The 15,441-nt window shown below is 40.5% G+C and overlaps 1 protein-coding gene across 1 annotated transcript in view; it reads right to left on the reverse strand.

Annotated features, from left to right (window-relative positions):
• The window catches only part of OTOA (otoancorin), a 30,094-nt gene extending 20,832 nt beyond the window's left edge, over nt 1-9,262 (reverse strand). Inside the window, exons 1-8 of the mRNA XM_035548834.2 lie at nt 9,204-9,262; nt 8,021-8,152; nt 6,438-6,673; nt 6,118-6,237; nt 4,315-4,414; nt 3,723-3,862; nt 1,114-1,237; nt 519-734 (exon numbers count right to left, since the gene is read on the reverse strand). Of these exons, the coding sequence (XP_035404727.1) occupies nt 519-734; nt 1,114-1,237; nt 3,723-3,862; nt 4,315-4,414; nt 6,118-6,237; nt 6,438-6,673; nt 8,021-8,152 (1,068 nt within the window). The 5' untranslated portion in view covers nt 9,204-9,262. The remainder of the gene's footprint in view (nt 1-518; nt 735-1,113; nt 1,238-3,722; nt 3,863-4,314; nt 4,415-6,117; nt 6,238-6,437; nt 6,674-8,020; nt 8,153-9,203) is intronic.
• Between the last annotated feature and the right edge of the window lie 6,179 nt (nt 9,263-15,441).

Below are 15,441 nucleotides of genomic sequence, written 5' to 3' on the forward strand. Positions count from 1 at the left end.
GTTATCTGGGTTGTGTACAGCAGACACATTAAAAGTGAAAGTTAATAAATCAAAACTACTTTTCTTGAATATTTAATGCCTTTCTTGCCTAGGGATGTACTTTCCTCTGATATTTTTCAATCCAGACAAGACTGTCCAGGGAACAAATACGACCATTTTCCAGAGGCTCCTTTATTTTGAAACAGAGAAGCCTGATTCCTTCCATTATGATATATTTTAATATATAGCCCAATATATAGTCTTTGATCATGCAAGTTCTGCTGCATGCGGCAGCAATACAAACAAAATAATATATACAATTGCCAAACGCAAATAGGCATTCTCCATGTCACTAGAAAATTACTTTAGGCTACAGTTTTGAATGTTTTTATTTAATTTAAACAAAAATTTCTAACCACTAACAGTACTACAAAAAGTGTCATACTGATACTAAGCTTTTCAACATCTACAATGATTGTTGAGAAAAAAGACATTTCACTATTAAAAAAGAGAAGATAGGAAAGCTATATCAAAGGTACCTTTTCATAAGAGAGGTATTTACTGGATAAAATCATAACTTGGCTTTTTGCCCATCCAGAGACTTGGTTTAGTGTTGCAATAGCATTATGAACTGCCTCAGGTGACAAAGATTCCAGCTGACCTGAAGTCAGTCCAACCACAGCGTCTGACAGTGATCCAAGGATATCATTCAAAGTCTGGTTCTGCATAGCAATATTCAGGAGCTGAGATTTGAGCTAAAGCAAACAAACAAAAAAAAAAACAGATGGGAAACAAAAGTCTGCCAAGAACAAATTTCCAATTATCACCCAAAACTTTAACTGGAGTTTTTGGAATAGAAATTGGCAAGCATTTAGTGACCACACAGTTCATAAAAATTCAAAAGTAGAACCACAGTTGTCAAAGAAATACAGAAGAAACAGAACAAGAAAAGAATGAGCACTGTGGAAAAAAAAAAGATAGGCTTTTATTCTTTGCATCATACACTCGAGAACTATTTCCTTTATTTCTTAGATCCCAGTAATTTTTCCACTCTTTTTTTTTTTTCCTCAATTCAAGAAGTCCCTCCCTCCTCTGTTTTCAGGAATAGGAAAAACGCACGAGCACAGTACCCACCTTCTGAACCTCAGCCTGGAAACCTCTCAATTGATTGCATTTAATCATTTGATGAAGCAAAGCCCGGGCCACAGAGGCATCCATCTGTTCCATGTCATCATAAAAGCAAACCAACAAACCTAGCCTATATGGAAGAAATACATTAGCTAGCTTCTGAGATAAAAGCTGTCACTCTCAGGAATGTGAAATATGGTATACCCTACTTGCGCACCAAACTTAAGTCATTTGTTTGTCACCAACGCTTTAAGAGGTGATCTTTAAAACTCTACATGGCCTGAAATGTTGATATGAGAGACTTGCACTATTCTCTGTAGTTAGCTAAACTCTACTCATATTTGTGCTGTCAAAAATTTAAGTTCCCCCGTTCCATTTGTGCATTCCTGGACTTTCCCAGTTACTAGACTCCACTGCCCTTGGCAGAATTGGCAGTATAATCTCCACTTTGAAAAGGATGGAGGGCTATTAAGAAGTCTCAAAGTAGCTTGCTGAGTTTTTATCTGGATTGAATGTACACTTTGAACTCTACTTCAAATCCTGCTTGGATTTCACAAGTAACACAACTCATTCATGTGGTGGCACAGCAGTTAAGAGCATTGCATAGCCTCTCTGTTGTCTCAGGTTTAAAGGAAGCCTACTGTACTTCTCACCAAACATATTTCTTTATCCCTATGACAGGCCCTTGGATGGATTCAACGTGCTGTGGTTCATCGCCTCAGTTGTGCCAGAACAGTAAGGCTGTGTTGTGAACTAGATGAGGAGCTCATTTGTCTCCACACTCTAACATTTCTTGGCATTTTCATTAACCTCTGTAAAGTGCAACCATGGCTGTAGTCAGTGGGCACATATCCTCACACCACCAAGGGCTAGCACCTGCTGTACATGGCCTCCTGACTTGTGCCTTGGGAATATTTGTTGCCATTACCTGCAGGCCTGCATGGATGGAGGTCTGAATTGTGCATCGCTCTCTCTGCATTTGAAACTTTAAAGCAGTGGTGATGAATTAGTTTATAGGGAGCCTGAATTTGTGGGAAGCCTGAATCAGTCCCATGTCGCTGAAAACTCCTAGCCTTTTCTTTCATAACTTATGCAGGACAAGAACTTGCAAAGATATGGGCAAAGAACAACTCACATGCTGCAATCTGTGTTTTTTCCAATTCAAGGATGCGGGTGTAGGCAGAGTTCAAATGTCCACACCCAGATGTAAACTAGATCAACAGTGGACAATGCTGTGGCCGCAAAGTTTGTAAAAACAAAAAAAATCTGCTGCATACAAAGTCTCAGCTTTTAATTCCCCATGTCCCTCAACAACAACCAGCCTAGTGATGTAACAACCTACTGCTTCTGCAGCCCATCTGAATTCATGGGACATCATCAAACTAACATATAAATCAAAGAAACATTATAACTGCACTTTTATAACAAATAATTACCTTCTGATGCATTATTGCATAACCACCAAGAGCTCTTTGTCTCCTTTGGGATTGGCAGTAATGAATAACGCTACTTCTTAAAAGTAAAAGTGCATTTAAATCATCAGTATGGTTAAAATAAGTAACATAAAATAAGTGTGTTGGGAAAATGGAATAGATTAAGGATTATGGAGCATGATATTCCTCTCATTGGTGACAATCTGGCACCTCTCATGAGTGATAAAATCACTTTAAAAATTTCTGACATGAAATCTAGACAGTGGGCACAATTCTTTTGTCACTTACATCCCTGACAATCAACAACACTTCATGGAAGTCAATGAGTTACACTGCAATAAAGACAGGAGCTCTGAAGTCATAAAGCATATTCTCCATTATTTTAAACCTCTAAGGTATCCCCCAAAGAGACTACAAATAACTCCAGAAAGTGGTGTCTTGGGACTAAATGCATCCACTTATATGACAGCGCAAATGTAAATGCACAGCACTCTCCTGCAGGTAGCTCAAGCTCACTGCGTATTTATGAATAAAAGCTAGCTTTTTTTGTTGTTGTTGTTATTTTTAAAGTAAATTAAAAAAAAAAAAGTGCTAATTTGAGAGCCCTAAAAGTGCAGTTTCCTGCTTGCACACACAAAAGTCACAAGCATCTAACCATGGCTCTTCTCTGCTCAGTAGGACCACTTATAAAGAGGACAATGATGAGCAACCCCTCTGGTGACACCAAGTGGACACCACCTGCAGCCCTGGCTGGTGTGAGCTACAATTTCCTCCTTAAATCCTAACGGTAACACAATTTCCAAAAAATATCTGCTGTGATTCGAACACCCAAGGCAGCTTGTGTCCTGTCATCCCAATTTGTTTTATTGCTGTACCATACAACAACAGAGTTTTGACTGGGTGCCCCAGACACTGCTGTGGTCCTCTTACTGTTACTACAGACAACTCCTCACTGCAGAGCTGGAGACAAAGCATCAGCTAATTAGGCACACGTCCAAAATTCATAAAATAGCAGTTCTTCACTGTTGCTAACCAGGGTTGGATTTCAGCCTAGATTTTTCTGCTAGAAGGAAAAAGCTATGCCATATCAACAAACTCATCAGCTATTTACTGCTTATACTCTTCTCTTTTCTTCTTACTTATTCTCTCCATACACAGCCAGAAAAAAAAAATCAGTCTTGCCTGTAGATAGTTGAAGTGTTTCTCATATCAAATCCTGATGAGTTTATTCTTTCCAGGAAAGCTTGTGCAAGCTCTGGTGTGATATCATACACCGTGTCCAACTGCTTCGTTGCATTGTCGTAGCTAATGAATAGTCTTATCTGATCAATGCAAACAAAATCATGCATGAGGATTAGGAAGTGATTGCATCTAATAAAATGTTTGACACTATAAATTAATTGACTCCATTTATGTTATACAGAAAGGAAGAAGATAGATTTGGGTAAAACTGTTTTTGAAGGCAACACTGAATGAATGATTCTCTGTTGAACTGTCAAATATCACTGGTCCCCCATCTTTCTTTCGGTACAAGTCACAGAAGCCCAATGCAGATAAATAATTACATATCAATGATAATTCTTTTGAATTACAAAAGGGAGGAATATTTGGTTGACAATGGATTTGAATTCATTTTATATTTATTTTAAAAATTATATTTAAGAAATTAAAGTATATAAAATTCTTTTTCATGTTTAAGTTTACATTTGTGTTTATACTGTTTGTAGCTGACATCACTGGACTAAGATAGATCCAACCATATTTTTTTACTTACTTCATTGAGACTAATTTTCAGAATTTCTTCTAAAGGCAGATGGACCATGTATCGTCCCAAAATCCATAAATTTTCTGCGCTGACCCATGAAGCTGATTCACTGAACTCTGTTTTGTACAAATAAATACTCACTAAAATGTTTGGAAACTCATCACTTTTTCAAATTTGTTGTACCCAGTATTTTATTATTGGTAAAAAAAAAAAAATATATATATATATATCTGCAAATCAGAAAAATGCTTAGCAGAGAGTCAGGTTCCTTCCATTAGCTCGTTTTTAGCACCACATTTTTATGAAATCATTTTTTTTTTTAATGGAAACAAAATAGCATTGCAAATGTTTCTAATTTTCTCATATGAAAATGATCAATGTTTTATGTTGTTGAAACAGAAGTGGACAAAGTATGGGACTGGAAAAATTACACCAATAGCATTAAGTATGGAGCAGCATTTTTTAAACTTGGTTTTCCTAATCAAATATATTATTGAAGAACATCAGGAAGGCATGATACTTTTTAACACTTTATATATATTATTAGCGATGATACCACTTGTTTCAGCAATATGCAATAGCGATAATGGAGAAAATTAAAAATCATTCATATACTTATACGGAGAAAGTTTGGCAAAAATACAAAATAATGCCTAACAGTTAAGAAATGTGATTTATTTAGTAACATTCTCTCAATGTATTTTAAATGAAAACAGGATTCCTACGAATAAAGCATTTACAGACTAGCTGGGTACTCTGAGCTTCAAAGACAGTGTTTTCTCCAAAGTGTCTTAACCTAGATGCTCAACATGATACCTTATCTTCACTATATCTGCACTGCTTTGCATGTGAAAGAACAAGCAGGACATAAGAGAGGCGTGGCAATTCTCAGTCCCTCCTGAGCTGAGTGATCTTTTACTACCTTCAGGCATGAACCATGATGTCTGATGCTGTGGGATTTTCACAGGACTACTGAGTACCACGAGGCAAGTCCTGCATCTCTGCTTAGCACACGATAGCACGCATCATCACAGAGTTGTGAACTTCCCCTCCACAACTTTATGCTTTACACTGACATTTTGAAATAGCCATGCTCCCAGAAGCCAGATTTTGCTCCACTGAAACAAGTGGGAATTTTGCATTTGATTTCCAGAGGAATAGGAAGAATATAAACTGGGATGTTTGCTGAAACTCAAGTGCTGGCTTTGACACATTAGTGGCACCACATTACAACCCTCTCGTGGAACACCCCCAGCACTGTCACAGCTGTGGCATATCTAATTAAGACATATTAGCCAGGCTAACAGAGGTAGGAAAATGTGTAAAACTGGATTGAATCCACTTCGGTTTTATCTTTGTCCCTTTTCTGAGCAAGTCACTGCCATGTGCAGTAGAACTTTCGCAATTTCCCACACATATATATATATACATATACACATATATATATACATATACATTAATCTGTGCATTGGCTAATGTGTTCCCAGCCAGATCCGCTCTAGTCTGAGTAGGAGTTCAGAAGTGAGCAGCACACCTGTGCAGAATGCCTGATGACTGTACCCTATTTAAGTCTTAGAAAAAGGAACTTGGGAACAGAAACTTGGTGCATAGCTCTGTGCAGAAGAGGTGAAGAACAAGTGTCTTTGGAGAGCTATTTGCTGTGAATAATAATATTATGTTTATTGCATTCTGCAGCAAAGGTATTCAAGACAGCTACTCTTAAACAGTCCTATGCTAAATTTGGGAACCAATTCAACACAATGGACAAGCCTTTTGTTGACTGTTTTTCTCTTATGATAAGCAAGAAAACACTTTGTACATAACATACCGCTCATGTTATATGATTTTTGTAGAATCTCCCTCATCCAGCCATACAGAGCTTTCTGTGTATTTGCTGAGGTTTTGTCATAGAGGTCCTTGAATACTGTTGACCTAAGTGATACAATGGCATATTAATTCACTAAACAGTAAACTTTTAAAATAAAAAGAACACATGGTCAAATGTTTTTAGAAACAGCAAGATAAAAGCAGAAAGCTATAGCTGACAAAACAGAGACCAAATAGTAACCTCTTTACAGTCAGCAAATGCTACATAGTACTAATTGTGGTGACTGGAAAAATAAACGGCTTACAAGTTTCTGAAAGCATCCTCCTGCAGAACTTTTGGGAGGCTCCCAATGACATCAGGTTGGAGATAGTTCACTGCTGACACATGCAAAACCTGGCTTAGGATATCCACACAGTCCATAGCCCTTAGGGCCAGAAAGCATTTCTCCAGCGTTATAAGAAACAAGGTCCTGTTCACTCCTGGGCTTTGGAAAATTCTCTCTCTAGTGTTTTTCCAATCAAGAACAACATTTCCCACTTCCTGCAAGCAACACAGGGTTAAAATAACGTCTCTTTGATTCAATATATTTTTCATTTTGAAAGCTGATAAAGTACTCTACAAACGATATAGTACTATTCTCACAAAAAATAGCTGCAAAATACTGCTGGGTTGCATTGGTTCAGATAATTTCTGTCTGGTGTTGGCCAGAGACCAGCTTGAATCTTTTGACAAAATCAAAATGAAGCAGCAGCCAAATGGCCGAAGTTACAGCACACACTCTCATGAAAGAGTAAGTTATTGGAAAAATGAAAGGATACTAGAATAGTATGGGTATTATTTCATATACAATTTAGTATGTAGGCATCTCTAGAACAGATCTTTTCCCATGCAGTATTTCTTGCAGCTGTTACTACAAACAGTCCCTCCAAGAGATCAGGTGCATCAAGAAACAAGCCCAGGTAATAAAGCCAACCTGGCTGGGGATGGATCACTTTTTTTTTTTCCTCTCTCACAGACTGGTATGTCTAGGACAGCATGGTCAGAGCTGATAGTCCAAGGTCTGGTGACTTGTCACTGATATTATTGGTCTTGGAAGAACAGGGTGCACCATTTGAGAAGACAAAATTCACAGCGTACTGACAGGGCTCATGCTCCGCTGCTCTGGCTCCCATCCGTGTGCTCAGGCAGCAAGAGCTGTGCTGCCACTGCTTGAGTAGTGGAGCATCCAGCCCTTGTCCTGGGCAGTCACCTCACACATCCGGAGAAATGCTCTGCCTTTGTCCCACGTTAGTCTGCAGCCCTGCAGTGACACCCACGCTGGAGGCCCACAGGGAGGATGCCAGGTGCTGTCACCTGCAAGGCCACCATCCCACCCCAGGGGTGGCAAACCCCTCTGCAGGCCACCTCTCTGGGGGGCACTCACTCAAAGCCAGTGAGTTGTTTAAGATGGGTCACCCACAGAACACACCACAAGGGCAAGCAAAACGTGTTGTGCTGCTTCCCCTCCAAATTGCCTCATGATTTGCTTGTATGGTGCTATAACAAGATAACTAATTTCACCTTCTTTTGCCGTCTTGCCTCTCTTTCTAGCCAGCGTAGAGAAGCAGACACACCTGGAGAACAACCAGTCCTACCCTCCCAGTAGTATCTGTGCAGGAAAGTAGGTCATTCTCTGGGGATGCACCTTTCTCCAGTGGGTTCAGAGAAAATCCACACTTGGATTTGGCACCAAACTTTTAGACGCTGACCTAAGGAAAGGGGCTCCTGCAATCTGCTCCAATCCAGCTAAGTAACAGCACAATATACACAGTGAGACCCCCCGGTCTGGCCCCTTCCCCTTTATCTAAGCCTTTGACAGCAGCTTTTGTTTCTCACGCAGTGACTTACAAGACGGTCCTTTCTGCTGTTGAAGAGGTACTTCATTGCAGTCTGGAACTGCTGCTGATCAAGCTGCTGAAACACGGACAGCAGCTGCCTAGGCTGGTATAAAAGGTTCTGCAAGTAACTTTGTATGGACATCTGAAGTGTAAAAAAAAAATGCACAATAAACATAAAGCTCACAGTATTCTACTAGGGGCATCTTTTAATCCCTGAAAATCTCCACTGAAGGAGGGATAAACGCTTAGCTTTCTGTATTGTCCATGTTGTCAATGACTGGAGTAACCACCCTCAACGCAAAATGTAAACAGAAAATTGTATCTCAATGCAATGCTGAAAAGACAAACATTTTTAAAGGCTATTCCTGGTGTCATTATCAAGTCCTCTGCAGTGAGCCATTTAACAAAAATGTCTGTTTCTCCCTTCATAAAAACAAGGGTAATAATGCTTTTCTGCAAATGAACCTTTTAAAGACCTCAGAACATGTGGTAATGTGTGCATATTATTACTACTTAAAAAAAGTGCAATTAAATGGGAGGCAAAGCCTGTACCAGGTCATAAGGCAAGAATCTCCCCTCTCACATCAAAATGCATTACCAGCTAACAACCTTGTGCCTGTTTTAAAACTCTAAGGGGAATTATAGCATAGGAACAGAAAACACTGTAAGGCTCATTAGCACCAGACTGGAGAAAATCTCTTCTAATTCCCACCAGAATTATTTCAGAATTGGTTAGGAATTTGAGTCAATGCTGTCATTTGTTGTCTTGGCATTGCCACCACCACATATTAACATAAGACCTTGTTTGGCTGGAGAGTTCAGGGCTGATAACAGCCTTAAAGTGATTATAAAATTCATCTGTGTAAGTGAATTTTAAAGACATCAAGAGAAAATATGAGGAGGTGGTGTCAGTCTCGTGCAGGTTTGGAAGAGCAGTGGCAGTGAAACAGGACTTGGGAGTGGATTTGCGTGCTACAGAACTGCACGGCTGTGGGCTTTGGGTATGAAGCCCAAGGCTGCACATTTGACATTTTCCTTTTTCGGAGTGTGTGCATGCAGGGAGGAGAAAGAGCTCCATGTCTGGGCTAGCAGGCTATAGGTCCACTTAAACTGGTGAGGTTGGGGGATTTGGCTCCTAACCAATCATCATGACACAGGATAAACAACTTTTTCCTACCTCACTGACAACTTACAGAAAACAGAGCTCAGAGAAGTCTTACAAGGTGGAAGCGTTTTGTAGGATGGTCTGGAGGCTCTCATTCCACCAAAAGCAATGCAAACTACAGCCACAGTCAAAATCTGGGAGAAACCTTCCATTTTATGGAGAAAAAAAGCACATGCACACACACAGTTCAGAAACAAACACTGAGCCTGAAAACTCCAAATTTCTGCTCACCATCAGGTTTGATACAAAAGGATCTTCTCGTGATTTAGTCCTTGCATACTGCTGCAATCTTGGGGGGGGGGGGGGGGGGGGGCGCGGGGAGGCATTCCTATTTCCTGTTTCTCTGCTACACTTCAGGACTATTATCTCTATTAACAAACTAGCTTTGGCCATGGAGATAAGTTGCTTATTAATTAAGAATTCCTTTTTAAATAAGAATTTGGATGCATTTTAAATGTCACAAACCTGCAGGCTGCTAAGAGTAAATACAACATCTTGGGCATGAAAATATGCCATAACTTTTGTAAGCGTATCTGCTGTCCAGGCATTAGAACTGCAACAGAAAACAGGACCAAAAATGCCAGTAAAATAATATAACATTTAAAATGGCTGATTACAAGACAAAACAAAAACAGGAGAAGCAAACACTGTCACTATCAACATAATGACACAAGTATTCAGCTTTTTGGCCTAACTAGATTAATAGCTAATATATTTAACGCAATGAAAATTAATACTTGGATGAGAAATTACATTTTTTCTTCATCTAACTCCACCTGCCCCACAGTAATCTCAATTTTCTGACACATTGCCATTAGTACCATCTCCAGTGGCTATTTGGGAGCTCTACAACTACCCCTGGCACCTTGTTCTGCCTGCCCTGATCTGCTTATAGAAAGAAAGTATGGGGACTAATTTTTACTGTGTTTCCCCCAGCAGCATCTTTAATGTTTTTCTTCTTTACCCAGCCACTGAGTTTCACAAAAGTAGAATTGTCTTTGAGGCTTTTATTGCTCTTTCAGATTTAGACAAAATTAGAAAATAATTCAAAAGTTGCCAAAAAGAGCTGGAGGAAAAGGAATGGATATGAGATGGAGCGGGACTGAAAGATGGGCAGAAAGCTGGAACTACACCTAATTTCCTTAGAAAGCCATTCTGAAACATATGAACAAAATTGATTATCGAAGTTTTTGAATACTGTAGCATGTTCTCAGCCTCATTCGATGCAAGTTTTTTGCTTTATCATGAAAAAAGGCTTTTTCCTCATTAGGAGGAAATACTCCTCACAGGAGATCTAAATCAAAGCAATCACAAGCCAATTTCATTCTATCCATAATGTTCCAGCTTTTGTGGAAATGAAACACATTGTATATGAAGTGCAAGATGATACCTAAAATCAAGATGGTGAGAGTAATACATTACCTCTGAAAATGAAGTATATCGAGGAGAGCTATACATAAAAAATTGAACAGAAACAGTTATAGTGACATATTGAGTTTTAATTCCTTTTAGAAACATAAGTGGGAACAATTTTGCATTTTACCATTCAGATATTTCCCAGTTATTACTTCCTCCTAAGGAAAAAAAGATAAATATATGTGAACGGGTATTATTTTTAGATTATATGACAAAACATTATTAGAGAGATCAAATAAAAATACTAACCACAGCTTTTTGTAATAACGGAGGCAAATCTGTAAAAGATTATCCCATTACTAAAAGTTGATTTAACATTTTACCATTCAATTGCTATATAAAAATGTTTGTCATCAAACTATATATACACCTATAATTTACTTTCACACATGCAATGCAGCTTTGATTAAAAGTATTTATAGAAAAACACTGAAAATAAAAGGCTACTGTTTACCAAACAATCTAGCCTAAATTCTTTGCTGGTGGAGCTCCATGAAGCCAAGAGAGCAGAGAATATGATCCTACTTACTAAATAGCACTGCACCTATTTTACCACACGCAGCTTTTTCCATCCACACAGAATCCATCCCTCAGACAGGATTTCTGGTCTTACCTGCGGAGTTCTGACTGTGTGTAATCTCAGCAGGACTCATTAATATCAATAAGAAACATATCTTCAAAAGTCTGGGCATTTCTTCTAGTGTTTAATAGAATCAGAAGATATTTGGATTGAAAAGGAAAATAAAAAGAACAAAGTCAAAAGGCAGTATTCACCCCAAACTTTCATAGCTATAAATTAGAGCCAGCATAAGCTATGGAGTGCAGACTGAGATCAGAACGATCTAAAAGTGCTTGCTCCCAAGCTATCCATTTAGATCTTTTTCCAGGATAGAGATACACTTCATACAAGCCTACTAGGTGTATGTGTGCAGCCAGCTTTCCCTTTTGCCAAACAACTCTTTTACTTTTCTTCTTAGCAGCACTGTTTCCTTACTAAGCCACATTCCAACTAAATATGACTTAAATGCAATTTAGTTGGGAAAAAAATTAAATTCAGATAAAATAAAAAGAAATAGAATGAAAAAAAAGAAATAGAAATGAAACTCCAAACAATCCCAAAGCCTTCCCTAGCTTGTGGAATTGCCTGTATGACCACTGCGGAGCAGCCCTTGGACCTTCCACTGGCAGAGCTCTGATCTGCACCACGGCCTGGCCCTCTGCATCAGTGCCAAGTACTCCACCCCTCCCTCGTGCCACCGCTCTGCAGAGAGCCCAAAAAATATACTTGTGCCCCTGTGGAAAAGCAACACGTGGGTTCACGACCATGCCACTTTATTTAGACTGCTCAAACCTCTAGTCTTTGTACTCATGAGAAGTACACCATCAATTTTTCCAGCATCGGCCAGGTCATAGTTTCTAGGCAAATACGTGCTTTAGTAGCTTCTGCTATCCCTGCTGCCTTGTGCTGTGCAACATGAAGGTCACCAAAAGCTAAATGAACTGGAAGGAAGGGCAGTAATGGGACTCCCAGAGCTTTGCACCAGGCCGGCACTGAATCTTGTCAGGGAAGACCAACAGTCTCAGTTGTCCTACACAACGTGATTTCTTTTTTTCCATTTGGTCTACATCCTGAAGGACAAGGATACATAGTGCAAAGCTGCTTGGCCTGACACACAGCCAGGATCGAAAAGAAGTGGGGACTGAGCAGGTCTCTCTCCCAGAGGCATTTCTGCAACCACGCTCCCTCCCCTGCACCAGGACCATCACCTGTCGTAGCCCCCTGCTGCAGCAGGTCCCTGCAGGGAGGGTTTCCTGCCTCTGCCCAACTGCGGGGGTCACCATCCCCACAGGGGAAGCAACAAATTAATTCAGATATTACGTGATGCTCTGCAGATTGCAGCTTCTTGCATTGGAATTACTCCATGATTTTTAACAAATGATACAGAGGTCCCATCAGCCAGCTTTTCTCTGACCACAAGATCACTTTGTTAGGCGTTCTCTCCCTTACCTTCCTTTCAAAGGCTTATCTGCCGCTACGCTTAATTTCCCCATTTCTTTTTTTTGCTGAATTTGGATCTGTTTTTTTTTTTTGTTGTTGTTGTTGTTCTCTGCCGTGGATTGAATTACAGATTTGAACATTTGATAATTAGAAACACCTTTTTCAGACTGTTTAAACTCACATATCAGCAGGGTACTCTTATGAGAACGTCTGTCAACAGCCTCTAGCAATACCTCAGTCTAACCAAATACATAACTCAAGTCCTGTAACAGGAGCAACTCAAACTGATGGATGACAAAAAAAATAACCATTAGGCTTCAAGAAGGTAGTGCCTCTGTACTTTTCTTACACGCACTGAAACACTTTTCAACAATTCTTTTGGGAGTACCACACTGCAGTCTCTCATTCAGATGTATCTGGTTTCCTGGACAATGAACTTTCTTGTGTTTGTTTCTGCCATTGTCCTATTAGTTTTGCAGCAAGGTTTGATTAATCTGTACGGTTTAAATCATGCTACTAATGTCAACCCCGATTTGTTTATTCCAACACACTCACTTTGATCAGGGAGTGTATTTTAATTAAAGCATACCAAATTAATACACAAGGAGATGAAATACAGGGAAATATATGAGGTGGGTAGTGCTGTTTTATCCCAACTAACTGCAATGGACAATTAGCAGGTGCAGAAGAGATCTGCTGTGAAATAGCCCTGCTTGATAAAACAATCCGTGGGGTGAAGTATTCTCCTTTGTCAGTTAAACTAGTCCATTTACAGAAGTTGCCTAGAGCTCTCACAATCCCAAATCAGCCTGTGGCTCTGCAGATCCTATCTGGCACCTCCCTGCAGAGCTTTCCCTGCACCACAGCAGCATACGCTGTGACCAGATCTCAGACTTCCCTTGCAGGACTCTCAGGTTATGGGGAGCTCACAGCCTGCCCGTCCTCTTGCTCCCCAAACACACGCTCCTCCATGTAAAGAAATCCTAGACATTTTATCACCCACCTCCTCGATGCAGCCAGTGCCTTATCTGAAGCCTGATAACCAGAAAGCTAACCTCATAATCAGAAGTCTTGCCGATAACCTCACGCACCGCTGGTGCCCGTCCTCCCCCTCACAGCCAGGCTCTCAGCACCTCCGCGAAAAAGCCCTATATGCAGCAGCGTATAACCCCCTATAGGAGAATGCTCAGGGGGTTCAGGCTGCAGAGGGAGGGAGGGAGGGAAGGAAGGGGAGGGCTGAGAAAAAAGATGCTGGGCTCCTGTGGCACCTATAGAGAGCCAGAGCCCCGCAGCACTTTACCTGCCTCTGCTGTGCGCGCCTCCTTCCCCACGCTCCGCAGTGCAAGAAGTGGGCGGCTGCAGCCAGGACCCCTGCGGCAGGGCAGGGCCCGGGGCCAGCACCGCCTCGCAGCTCCAGGTGCCTGCCCAGCAGCACCCAGTGGGGAGGGAAAGGGTTCTGCTGGGGGGAATCAGAAGCTGAGGGACTCCCACAGTGCCTCTTCTCGTCCTGAGATGAAGAGAGCTCAACGAGCTGAACGGGGTCAACAAATGGGGCCAGGCTGGTGTTGCCCAGGGCCCCCCACCTCTGTACCCCGAGCAGGAGCAGGTGGCTCTGGGCTCCTGGGAGCAGGATGGGAGCTGACTGTACCTGGGGCCACGCAGCCAAAGGGGGCCGTGCTGTGCCTTCTGAGAGATGAAACTCATCCAAATTTCTGCTGAAAGTTCCCAACTAAACCATGCCCTTGCACAGCATCTTTTTTTCCAGCGATGCAACATATCCAGTGCCACCTCGACAAAACAGATAATTTAGTTACTCTCCAGGGCAAAATACTGCACATTACACCTCACGTTGCGACTTACAAGTCCCTTAGAAGTTCAATAGGTCTAAGCAGGTTTTTGAGGATAATCACCAGATACATGAAATACTTCTGGTTTCCCCTAAAACACAGCAGGGAAATGGGCAGTTGCATAGATTTTCTGCCCAAACTATTATCTTTACAGGACGAAGCTACTAAGTATTTTTTTTCTTCTGCATGAATGTGTACATAGCAGATATATTACAGAAAGGGAAACTAGGCAAAACTAGCACAATATTAAGAACAGGACTGCAGTGTTTTGATTAATACCTACACCCATATTTGTGGCCCTTTTAACTTACTTGCACTTAATTTTGCATCATCTTAATAACAAAGACAACGTGATTAGACAAGCATGTGACAAGTGCCTTGTGTCACCCATGGTAGTTATTAGGTGAGGAAGCTGTCACACAGCAGAGCTTTCCGTGCTGTGAGTGGTCCCCCCAGCACCCTGCCCCCCAAGAATAACCCACAGGACTGGTTATGGACATCCGAAGACCAACATCAACTCTTGCAAGACTCAGTCCCTTAGAACTCAAGCTTACTCTGGTCACAGCTTTTCCCTGTTATTGCTCATGTTTTAGGTAAGTGTTTAATTTTGTACCTCAAGTGTAAGAATACTTGTTTAAACAAAGGGAACAAAATAGGAAATTATAAGAAAAATTACTTTTACATTGCATCTTCTGTCCCAAAACATCTAAAAACTATTACAAACTAACATCCCAAATGACAGGACTAAAAGATATGAAAGATGTGAAACGTGTAGTCTCTCATGTGATTGTAACCTGTGGGAGTAAAACTTTTAAGTACCATGGAAGAATTTTGTCTTAATATACATTTACTACATGAAGCTAAATTAATTATACAAGAACCATATTTTCTTATTACGATATAGGTCCAAATAAAGTAACAAAAAAGAATAAACTCACTCCAAAACATACACAGCTCATTTTTTCTAGACAAATCTGTTTTCTGTGCCAAAATTCAGTAGCAGA

Source organism: Cygnus atratus, chromosome 15 (genome assembly GCF_013377495.2).
Source record: "Cygnus atratus isolate AKBS03 ecotype Queensland, Australia chromosome 15, CAtr_DNAZoo_HiC_assembly, whole genome shotgun sequence".
Classification (NCBI taxonomy): Eukaryota; Metazoa; Chordata; class Aves; order Anseriformes; family Anatidae; genus Cygnus; species Cygnus atratus.